The sequence below is a fragment of the Leucopleurus acutus genome (genome assembly GCF_964270905.1).
Source record: "Leucopleurus acutus genome assembly, chromosome: 1".
In the NCBI taxonomy this organism is placed as follows: Eukaryota; Metazoa; Chordata; class Mammalia; order Artiodactyla; family Delphinidae; genus Leucopleurus; species Leucopleurus acutus.
Window position 1 is genome coordinate 1,594,259 of NC_139142.1, and position 12,250 is coordinate 1,606,508.

The 12,250-nt window shown below is 47.5% G+C and overlaps 1 protein-coding gene across 11 annotated transcripts in view; it reads right to left on the bottom strand.

Moving 5' to 3' along the window:
- The window catches only part of KLC1 (kinesin light chain 1), a 58,823-nt gene that overhangs the window by 30,357 nt on the left and 16,216 nt on the right, over positions 1-12,250 (bottom strand). For all 11 annotated transcript variants that reach the window (XM_082848185.1, XM_082848183.1, XM_082848184.1 and 8 more), the window contains exons 3-7: positions 10,318-10,548; positions 7,024-7,102; positions 6,304-6,529; positions 2,165-2,252; positions 1,449-1,550 (exon numbers count right to left, since the gene is read on the bottom strand). In XM_082848185.1, coding sequence (XP_082704311.1) covers positions 1,449-1,550; positions 2,165-2,252; positions 6,304-6,529; positions 7,024-7,102; positions 10,318-10,548 — 726 coding nt within the window. The remainder of the gene's footprint in view (positions 1-1,448; positions 1,551-2,164; positions 2,253-6,303; positions 6,530-7,023; positions 7,103-10,317; positions 10,549-12,250) is intronic.

The window sequence follows — 12,250 nt, forward strand, 5'->3', positions numbered from 1 at the left end:
AAATCTCAGTGGATAAATAAAAAATAAAATAAAAACTATTTTAGGGCTTCCCTGGTGGCGCAGTGGTTGGGAGTCCGTCTGCCGATGCAGGGGACACGGTTTCAATCCCTGGTCCGGGAAGATCTCACATGCCAGTCCGGGAGGATCCCGCATGCCGCGGAGCAGCTGGGCCTGTGCGTCCGGAGCCTGTGCTCCGCAGCAAAAGAGGCCACAGCAGTGAGAGGCCCGCGTACCGCACAAAAATAAATAAATAAAATAAAATAAATAAATAAAGACTATTTTATTTTGTAAATATTATGCAGATGGCAACATGGACAAAACTTTACCTGCATAATGTGATAATTAGCCCCTTTTCATCTTCCATTTCCCAAGTCCTTGCCATATAACTCAAAATTAAATGACTGATTGCTCAGTATCAATGGTAAATAATGACACAAAAAGTCAAATTAAAATATCATGGCATTGGACTTCCCTGGTGGCACAGCGGTTGGGAATCCGCCTGCCAATGCAGGGGACACGGGTTCGATCCCTGGTCCGGGAAGATCTCACATGCCACAGAGCAACTAAGTCCATGCGCCACAACTACTGAGCCTGCGCTCTACAGCCCGCTAGCCACAGCTATTGAGCCCACATGCTGCAACTACTGAAGCCCGCGCGCCAACAGCCTGTGCTCCGCAACAAGAGAAGCCACCACAACGAGAAGCCTGCACACCGCAATGAAGAGTAGCCCCTGCTCGCCGCAACTAGAGAAAGCCCACACGCAGCAACAAGACTTAATGCAGCCAAAAACAAACAAATAAATAAACAAACCTATATGTCATAAAATAACCTTTAAAAAAAAACAGTCACGGCATGGACCTGCCAAGTCTCTAACATCTGAATACACGGTCATCCAGAGCACTGCTGAAATTAACAAGTTACATTTAAAAAAATACCTAATTACTATAAACTGTATTAGCTGACATTACACATCCATGACTGACTTAATCTCCAGCTCTGAGTTACTCTTTAGTTCTCAAAAACAATTATTCATTTTCTTCAGTTTCATAAGCATATTTGTTGACCTCATTTTTAAAATTTTAGTGTTTTTCTTCTTGACAGGCACGTGCCCCACCGTCAATGAAATACCCCCGTGCCTTCCACCTACAGGCCTGAGAAATTCCTTCTTCAGTTGAATCATTTCTAGGCCTCAGGCTGGGAGGGCATGCAGACTCAAGGCTCCACCCTCTGCATACCCACTCCTCCTAAACTCCCATGTGTACGGGCCCATCTGGCTGCGTTTGGGGCTGCCCACCTGACTGAAGGGCTTATTTTCAGTAAATGGTCAGTAATGATATATCACAGTGGTCCTATCTCAAAGCTTAAAAGTGAGTTATTAAAAAAAAAAAAAGTGAGTTATTTAAAAGCATAAAACATAGCATCTCAAGGAGAACCGTCCTTAGTCGCACCTTTTCTCTGATCTCCAGAGCTCTTTTACACAGCGGCTCAGCTTCTTTGTACTTTCCTCTTTTGCCGTAAAGCACTGCGAGGTTATTCAGAGTTGCTGCCACCTACCAACACAGGGAACCGTGAAGAACAGTAAACGACAGCAGTGGAGGGGATGTGAGACATCACACACTCATCACGCCCAGTATGTGCGGGGAAGAGCTCTCAGCTGGATGAAGGAACATGACTCCACTTAAAGGCGAAAGAGCAATCTCACTGTCTGCAGACAGACTGCATAAAGGAACACTGCAGAATATTAAAATTAACAAATCAACATCAACAGGATCTTGATTTTTTTAATTTCACTGAAAGCCACAAAGCCAACCAAAATAGATCTATATGCAAATCTGACCAGATTTTAATAAAGAGACAATACAAAATCTTTATGAAAAAATTTACAGAAGTACATGCAATTTGATTTAGGATCAAAAAACACAGTACGTGATCCATTTGAGGTGGGGTGATAAACAACTGAAGTGCACACTGACACCTGCTAAATGGGAGTCACCAGCACTGAGGCTCATCACTTGTACTAAGTGAGGGAAGTCCTACCTGTGCCATCCAGTGAAAAGGCAGCTCTTAAATCTTCCCTGTTGAGTTTAATATTAAAATGAGATGGGTATAAAAATACATTAGGGAAAATAATATATAAAAAGAATGAAAGAACCAGTATACAAACCGCAGGATGATCTTTGCCCAAAGTTTTTTCACGGATGGCCAAGGCATCATTCAGTAGATTAGCTGCATCTTTGTATTTATTCTGGTCTCTAAATTGAAAAACATACAGTTAAGTGTTATAGACACAGCTTACTACATCTCTTTAAAATGTAATTTTGGAACTAAAGAAACAGAAGTTAAGCTTCAGTTATTAAAAAATAGACGTTAGCTATTAAAACTATTAAAAACACTCCTAATGTAGGAGAAAAAGACTCCATCAATAAATGTACTGGCAAGGTGAGCTGGGAGTCGGGCCTGATTAGCTTTTGAACCTGGCCCTCCCATCTAGATCACTGGGACAATACTATCCCCATAACCCCGCACACAGTAAGCGAGGCCATCCAGAACGGTGAGGCAGACGGAACAGATCCCAGGGTCTGCACCCAGTTCTGCCAGCTACCGGCTGCGTGGCTCTGGCATGTCACATGGGCTCCACAGTCGCAGTCGGCCCACCTAAAAAGGAAGGACGTGACTCACAGAGCTGCTCTAAGAAGCTAATGATTCGCCACGTGCCATGGAAAAGCCTGTGAAACAGAAGCCCAGGACGCACCCCGCAGTGTCTGCTGGAGCAGGGCGGGGCGAAGGGTCCTGCTGACAGTGAGGAGACAGAAGCACCTCCAGCCCAGCCCCCCTGGTTTAAGTGCTACCTGATGATGGGGCTGCAAACCAGTTACTTACTTTGTGAGACTGAGTACACATACTTCCCAACTGAGTAAGAACGGCTGCCCAGCAAGGCTTTGCCCTGCAGAAGCCAGACTGTCCTGCAGAACACTGGAAGGGCTAATAAGGCTTCCAGATCCTCCGAAGCACACTAATTCTGGCCAAGTATATAGGTTTTGGACTTCCCTGGTGGCGCAGTGGTTAAGAATCTGCCTGCCAATGCAGGGCACACAGGTTCGAGCCCTGGTCCGGGAAGATCCCACATGCCAAGGAGCAACTAAGCCCCTGGGCCACAACTACTGAGCCTGCGTGCCATAGCTACTGAAGCCCACGTGCCTAGAGCCCGTGCTCCGCAACAAAAGAAGCCACTGCAATGACACGCCCACGCACCACAACGAAGAGTAGCCCCTGCTCGCTAAAACTAGAGAAAGTCTGCGTCCAGCAACGAAGACCCAACACAGCCAAAAAATAAATGAATAAACATATATTAAAAAAAAGGTAACAGAACATTCACAGAAAGACACAAATGACTAAAAACACACAATCACAGAATACAAATTAATACACAATGCTGCACTTCTCCATTAATAAAGAATAAGAGACAAGCAGCCCAGCCCCAGGCTGGTGATGGAGGAGGAGGAGTGTGAACTGGCACCACCTTCCCGAAAGCAGCTGGGCAACATGTACCAAGAAGCGTATCATGTTTTGTTTTGTTTTTTTAATTTATTTATTTAACTTATTTATTTTTGGCTGTGTTGGGTCTTCATTGCTGCACGCAGGCTTTCTCTAGTTGTGGCGAGCAGGGGCTACTCTTCGTTGCGGTGCATGGGCTCTAGGTGCGTGGGCTTCAGTAGTTGGGGCACATGGGCTCAAGAGTTGCGGCTCACGGACTCTAGAGCGCAGGTTCAGTAGTTGTGGCACCCAGGCTTAGTTGCTCTGCTGCATGTGGGATCTTCTCAGACCAGGGATCGAACCCATGTCCCCTGCACTGGCAGGCGGATTGTCAACCACTGCGCCACCAGGGAAGCCCGCGTATCATGCTTATACTCTAACCCGCTTTAGGAATTGACACTAAAACAAAATACAAAATCCTGAGCAAAACTTGAGCAAAAGATGTTCATCAGTAGATTAATGCCCCCCCACAAAAAGCTTAAAATTAAATGTCCCTTAACAGAAAAATGTTGAAATAGAGTTATGGTACAGCTCTAGGACACAACATTAAATATGAATATATACGTAGCTGCTAACTTTTTTCAAATGTTCTGCTGACATGAGTAAACTGTCACGCTATAGTGCGAAGGAAAAACACAAGACTGAGGAGAGGCCACCGAAGTCCCAGCACCCAGCACAATGACATCTGTGTGACCACGCACCCTAAGTACAACAAATTCCAGTGGCATTCTACGCACATTTTTTATTTAACTCATTTACAATAAAAATATCTACCATCAGCCAGAAACTCTCATGTTCTTCGTAGGCATGTAAATTTTTTAAAGACCTTTCTGGAATGAAATTTAGCATAATCTACCAAGATTTTAAATGCAACCTGTGACTAGGGAATTCTTACAATAATGCGTAACAGTAAAAATCTGCAAACCTAAATGTCCATCAGCAGGAACCTGTCAAAAAGTGTCAGGACTACCTGTAAAACAGAGTGCTATGCAGCATGGAAAAGGCTGTGCTCTCTCGAAGCCGAGCCGCGGCAGTGGCCTGGAGCTGCAGCAGTGGCATGGCAGTGCTCAGTTTCCTTCCGGTGCTCTTTAAGGCCATCACCTCTCTCTCTGGACAGTTTACTCCTCTTCTCTTCATGGAGCCCTCCCCCTCCTTTCCCACTCCCTGCTCAGGTTCCCAGCTCCATCCCCGCCAGCCCCATGCTGCTGCCTCCTGCCGGGCTGCCCTGCCTCCAGGCTCCAGCCCCCTCAGGTCCTGTGCACTCCCCACAGCCACTCTTCTAAGACCTGGCACCTGCAGAGTGCCCAGCCCTTTCAGCCCCATCTCTTACTACTGCCAAACAGGATGCAAGAGTCTGCCCCAAACACACCCTTCAAGGCCGCAGAAAGCGCTCGCACCCCTCCATTAGGCCTTCCCTAATCCTCTCAGCTGGAAGGCATCTTTCTGTTCCATGAACACTTCTGGGCTACTTTCTTTCTTTATTGGCCATACCAAGCGGCTTATGGGATCACAGTTCCCCAACCACGGATTGAACCCGGGCCCCAGCAGTGAAAGCGCAGAGTCCTAACTCCTGGACCGCCAGGGAATTCCCACTTCTCTGTTATTTTATTAACAACAGTCTCCCTGCTTCTATAATTACATATGAACATAGCCAGCCTATTCTCTAAACAAGGTTCTCAGTTCCTTTAGAAACAGGTTTAGATGATGCTGTTTGACTATTTCACAGTGCCAGGTAACACCATGTCTCACATCCCCTGCAACCCTTCAGAGGCTCAGAAAAGCTAAGGGCTCTGGACAACATCCTCTGTCTAGGGGCCACTTAGCAGAGATACAAACTGAACTCTCCTGACTTCAAATTCCACGTTCTGGTTTCTCCTTGAGAACAGGTATTATGTATCCATCTTTAGGGTCTCACAGAAACCAGCCCAAAGTCTTACATACATCTGGATCAAAACTGTTGGCTAAACTGAAACAACCAAACCAACAAAGAAAAAATGGAGCAGTTCCCTGAAACCCACCACACTGGAGTGGCCACAGCAAACCAGTCCTGCATGTGAGTAACACCCCGACCTGCTCGATTTCAGGTCAGTTCGGCTAAAAGACAGAAGCAGACAAAGGGCTCCCACGTACCACTGCCCAGTCAGTGCCTAGGCAAACTATTTAATTCCATTCAGGAAGTTCACCAAAGGCTTCTGAGTTAGCAAACATGTTCAAGTGACTCAAGGTGGAGACAAGAAGATAACCTGGTCCTCAACTTCAAGGAGCCAGGATCCCGGGAGAAGAGATGACAAAATTCGAATCACCCAGAGGCCAAGTACAGGGCAAGCGCTGCGAGAGAGGCAGGGACAGGGTTAAGGGGCACAACTTGGGAAGGGGCACGTGGAGCCCTGGATTCAGAAAGGAGAGAGAGCTGACAAGGCCTCAGAAAGGCAGGGGATACGGGCAGGCAGGGTGGGCAGAAGGAGCCTGGTATACCAAGTATTGTGGGGAAAAAAATCAAAAGAGCTTAGCCTGGCCAGAGCGAAGGGTGCTGTGGGCTAGTCCTGGACGGCTGCCTGGGAGCCCCAGGCAGCGTCTGTTCTTCAGGGTCATACTCTTGCCAGAGAGCTTGCTAAATGTTTGAACTTAACCCCTGGCTGTGTGAAGACAAATGGACGATAAGGCTGGAAAAGTAGCTCATAACAGTTTACAGAAACGTATTTTTAGGACAAGCTCGTTAAAAACGTTGTCTCTAGGTAAAATTAAGAGAATAAAACGAGGACTACTAGCCTGTACACCAAGGCCAAGATGTTCAGCATGGTGGCCACGTCCGGGTGGTCATGGCCAGAGGTCTTCTCCAGGTCCTCCAGGGCCTGCTTGCAGAGGGGCACGGCGACCTCGTAGCGCCCCTGCGAGGCGTACTGGATGACCAGGTTGTGCAGGGTGCGCAGCCGCGCGGGGATCTCGTAGCCACCCTGCTGGGCGGCCGCCGCTGCACTGCTCTGCTGCTGCTGCACTACACAGAGAAGGGCTCACTTCAGGCAATAGAGAAAATCACCCGATGACACCAGCTGATTAGCACTCCCCGCTCTGGCTCTGGTCCAGGTCAGCACGTGGTCCCCACTGTACCAAACCTGTCCAGCATTCCCCGCGCAGGCGAGGCAACACCAGCAACTTGTCGGGGATGCCGCACGCGCCCCAACAGTGTGGTGAGACTGCTCTTGGCCCCAGGAAAACTCTTTTGCCCTTTCATTCCGTGAGAATCCACAGATCGCGTCGGAACTGCTGGTGCGTGCCCCTGTTTACAAGGGCTGGCTCAACACGTTACTCTATCCCAGCGAGAAAACGACTCGCAATTCTCTGGGGAACCACGAGGCAGCCTGAGTGTGCAAGGGCTGCTGTGAGGCAGGCTGCAGGCACGCCACCGCCTGCTAATGACAGCAATTACACCCCAAGAGGACCCGCCACCTCCGTCTGCATGCAGCCATTTAACCACCACTCCCAACTTACTTCCTTGACCAGGGTCATCGTCGTCATTTGGGAAGAGGTCATCCAGAGGTTCTTTGGTGGAATCAGTGTCTTTGTCCTCCTATAAAACCAACCCAGGACAATATTAGTCTTACAAATACTATAAATCCTGCACTGGAAATCTTTGATACAAATTTCATTTAAACTAAAAATAGAAAAGATGGTTTGTTTTTCAGATCAAACATAGGACTAGCCACAATTTGGTCTATCCATCAGTTCAGTAAAGAGTAATAAAAGGCCTGCTAGACTGAACTCAAAGTACTTGTCCGGGCAGGAGTGGCAGAACAGATCACGATGGCATCTCTGTGCCTTAGTCGTCACCCGTGTCCTACAGAAGTTTAAAGAGCAGGGAAGCCCTTACTTGAAATAAATTTTATTTGGAAACCAAATGATTAAAATGGCAAATCTCTGAACACCGCAGAACTGGCAGGCTGGACACTCCCCTCCCCACCCAGCATCTCCACTGCAGCACCCCTAAGAGCAGGGTGACAGCCTATGACTCGTGTCCCCCACAGACGAGCCCTCAGGTACAAAGAGTGAGGACACGCTGGAGAGAACAGACAGCAGCTTGACCAGGGGAGAACTCAGCATCGCCCTGGCACAGACGGACACCATCTGCCTCTGGAAGGGACCTGAGAGGCACATGTCACTTTTATAACATTCCCATCTGGGACACACAATCCAAACACACTCATGAGGAAACACCAGACAAACCCAAACTGAGGAACAATCTATGAAGTAACTGGCCTGTATTCTTCAAGAATACCAATGTCATGAAAGACAAAGACAGGCTTTCTTCTTTCTGTGAAAGGACCTGTTCCAGATGAAAGATGACTAAAGGGACGGGACCACTATGTCCAACATGTGGTCCTGAACTGGATCCTGGAATGAGTGAAAAACGTCATCGAGGACTCTGCTGAGATAACCAACAAAAAATGGAATCTGGGCTGCAGAGGACAGAGGAAGCACTGCGCCTGTGTTCAATCTCCTGAATCTGACCCCAGCCCTGGGTCTCACAGGAGAACTCCTCATGCTAAGGAAATGCACCAGCAGCAGTAGGAGGAACGGGGCAGAAAAATTATCATGCGAACCCCCTAAAAGGGGAGGCAGGGTTAGCTCATTGTATCTCTTCTCCAAGCTAGACATGTTTTCCAAATAAAATGTTTTAAATGTCTCTGATTCTATGAGACTAGCTTTCCCCTGCTCAATGTTATCCAGTTTTCCAGGTGAATCCACTTCTCTATTCTTATTCCCACAGCAACCTACAGGAGTTATATCTTTTAAATCAAAACATTCAGTTGCTCCTGACCTAGAGATGCAAGGGAGAAATACAGTATGCCTCATAAAACAGGGTGCTGTGGACTAATTGTGCCCAAAATCATGTTGAAGCCCTAACCCCCAGTGTGATGGTATTTGGAGGAAATTAGGTTAGATAAAATCACAAGGGTGAGGCCCTCACGATGGGATTAGTACCCTAATAACAAGAAGAGACATCAGAGAGCTAGTTCTCCCTCCCCCCACACCCACACCCTGCCATGTGCAAACATAGTAAGAAAACAGCTATCTGCAAGCTGGGAAAAGGGTCCTCACCAGAAACCAGCCATGCTGGCACCCTGATATCTGACTTCCAGCCTCCAGATCTATGAGAAAGTAAATGATCTGCTCTTTAAGCCACCTAGTCTATGGTATCTGGTAGCCCAAGCTAAGACACAGGGCAAGTGTAGGTCTGCTGGTACAATACACAAAACCATTCCTACAGTCTTAGGATGAGGGCTCAGACTGGAGACACAAATGTGGAACTCAATGGTATACAGATTATGTAGCGAACATGCCTAGAACTATGTAGGCATTAAAAAAACATTAGCTCAAAATACCATGTGAAATCCAGGATTGGAATCGAGAGCAGAAAAGGGACACTAATGGAAGGACTGGTGAAATCCAAATAAAGGCTGTAGTTTCGTTAATAGTGACGTAGCAATAGCAACGTTAATTTCTTACTTTTAACAAACGTACTGCTAGGGACTGAATGTCTGTCCTCCCCACCCCCTAATTCCTATGTTGAAGCCCTAATGGTCAGTGTGATGGTGTCTGGAGGTGGGGCCTCTGGGAGGTAGTGTGGATTAGATGCGGTCATGGGGATGGGGCCACCATGACAACATTAGTTACACAAAGAGCAAGAGACTCTAGGTGTGTCTCTCTCTCTCTCTTTGCACAAATGCACCAAGGAGGCCACACGAGGACACACCAGGAAGAAGGCCCTCACCAAGAAACCGACCAAGCTGTCACCCTGATCTCAGACTTGCAGCTTCCAGAACCAGGAGAAATTAACTGTCTGTTGTTTAAGCCATGCAGCCTACGGTACTCTGGAGACAGACAGCGCCCCAAGTTAACTCAGACACGTTATGCGGCAATACAAGATGTTAACACTAGGGGAACCTGGGTGAAGGGCATGTGGGAATTCTCTTTACAGTATCACGTCAAGAGACCTAGGGTCTCTTGCTCTTTGTGTAACTAATGTCGTCATGGTGGCCACATCCTTATGACTGCATCTAACCCACACTACCTCCCAGAGGCCCCACCTCTGACTTTTCTGTGAATCTAAAATTATTCCAAAATAAAGAAGGTTACTTTAAAAAAAAACTTAACTGAATCAGAAATAAACAGTAAACGAAAAACGGTAATCGAGATTGGGATGAACATCCAGAGAGAGCCAACAGAAGAAGGAAAAGACCACGATCCTTGGGGAACCCTAACATCCAGGAACCGCAGGAGGCCAAGGAGGCACGAGCGAGGGCGCAGGAGAACCAATGGCGTCCTGAGAGCAGGGCAGAGGGCTGCAAAGAGAAAGTGAGGATCCACTACAAACTATAGAGGCAGTCCCGAGTCTGGATTCAGGCGACTGGATCAGGGCACTGTTAAAGGAAAAGCATTCCAGCAGCGGGATGTGCACGGAAGCCAGACCGCAAAGGGTGAGGATGCTCAGGAGATCTCAACCTGCAACAGACCTCGCTGAAGGCAATGGCACCTCTTTGCATTTATTTTATATTTACAAAGTATTTTTTGAACTGACCATCGTTCAAAAAAAACATACGAAGAAACTACTCCAGAGAGAACTTATATGACTTGCCCAGGGACTCAGTCCCAAGACCCTTAATCCTTGGTCTTGTTTAAACACAATCGCTGGAGGAAACAGGAAAACACTGCCGGCTTTACTGAAACAATCTACCGATGATAACGTGGTAACTGTCAATACTGCATTCCTACAGAACCACTTACTGATGGAGAAATGTCATCATCGTATTTTTTTAGCTGATTCATGAATTCCAGATGCTTCTTTTCTTCCTCCAGTTGAGCCACAGACTGCTCACTCTTCTGCAATTTCTGCTGCGTGTTGGCCAATTCATCCCGCAGCCACTGATTCTCCTGGCACAGACGACGAACCTGTGCACGCAGCTTCTGCTTCTCCGACTCGACAGCATTCAGGTGATTTGACAGAGCCATCATAACCTAGACAGACAGAAACGCTGACAACACTGCAGTACTCAGCCCAACAAACGCCACCTCCCGTCTCCGCAAGCGTCCTGGGGTTGTAGCTCTACCTGACACCTGCAGACACGTGCTCCAAAGTACATACAAGTACATTTTGCCATTTACTTCTATTTCCACCCTTTCTTTAGTCACAGGCTACATTCAGGGCATGATCAAGAATATCACATGCTCAGAACGTCTATGAAAAATGCATTTCTTTTTTCTGTTTAGAAAGTATCTCGAATGGACTAGCAATGGACAGGCAGCTACTGTACTGATGAAGCTGTGTTCTTTTACTTTTTATCTAGATGGCGCAAACAGAATTTCTCAGAGACCCTTTGCCACGGGTGAGAGCACGTGCACACACCTGCACACGTGTTCAGAGTGCAGGTCACTCTGTGAGGGGCTGGTGGTGGAGCTGGGGCGGGGCGCACAGACAACACTTCTTCGCCACTGCAGGGGAAGGGACGAAGGCTCTGTGTTGTGGCCAGTACCAAGAGTCAGGACGCCCTGACGCACTCATAAGCGGAGGTTCCTACTGGGCTCTGCCTGGGGTGCACTGATGGGTCTCAGGGACCGGCCTGCCTGGGAGGATAAGGGCTGGAAGAGTTGGGGAGGAAAGCCGGCTTCGGTCTGTTCTCTCTGCAGACCGTGCACCTGCCCCTCCCTCTTTATTATCCTCCTAGGTCTAAAACCTGACACTCTAGAAGGTGGGGCTCTTTCCTCCTCCTTCTTTTAACCCCAATATCTGCCAAACTAAAAAAGGAGGTTCACCTCTATATCGCTTTTCAACACAACTTGCAAAATAAGAGATTCACAATAACCAAAGTCCTACAATTAGAATCTGTAACATGCTTAGGATGGAGAATTCTAAAATCAGGGTATGGCCGTCACTTTGGTACAGAATGATTTCCTCTGTGAAAGCAGGAACTGGTAACCCAGCAGCCCCACTTCTGCCTCATTCATTCGCTATACAAGACGAAAGCTAAGAAAGAAGAAGCCAATTTTTAGTGTATTTAATTTTACCTAAAATATGTTGGCAAAGCTGAAAGTTATGGTGGGGGGCGGGGGCACACCTAAATGTTTCCAATTTTTTCATCTCTATGTCTAGCAGGATAGAAACAAAGGTTTAGTCAAGTGCCTAAGACAATCTTGTCTTGGGGTACTGCAGAGACTATGAGCTGTTGGCCAACATTCACCCTTCTTCCTCAGGCTTAAGAACCTGGAACTCTAAGGGGCAAGACAACATTCCCCAGTGTCCCTCACAACTAGGTATGCCCACGGAACCAAGTTCTGGCCAATGAGGTGTAAGCAGAGTGCCACGCACACTTCAAGGAGGTAAAGGGAGGAGGCACACCCTTCCTGCCCCTTCGCAGTCCTAGGGTGGGGTCACGTGGCTGCAGCTGGGACTGTCTTAGCCCACGAGATAGGCTGACTGGGGTGCAGTGCAGCAGGTGGCAGGGTCCTGGGTACCCCTGACACCCATGCAGCTATAGCACCCATCTGGGACAGCCCACCTCAGTATGTGCTTTTACATGTGACTATGATATTTACGCCACTGTTTTTGTTTTTTGATATATGCAGCCAAATCAAATCCTAACCGACACAGAGTTACCTATTTTCGCTCTACTTTTTAAAATGCAGACATGCCCAAATCATCATTTGTATAACATACATAACC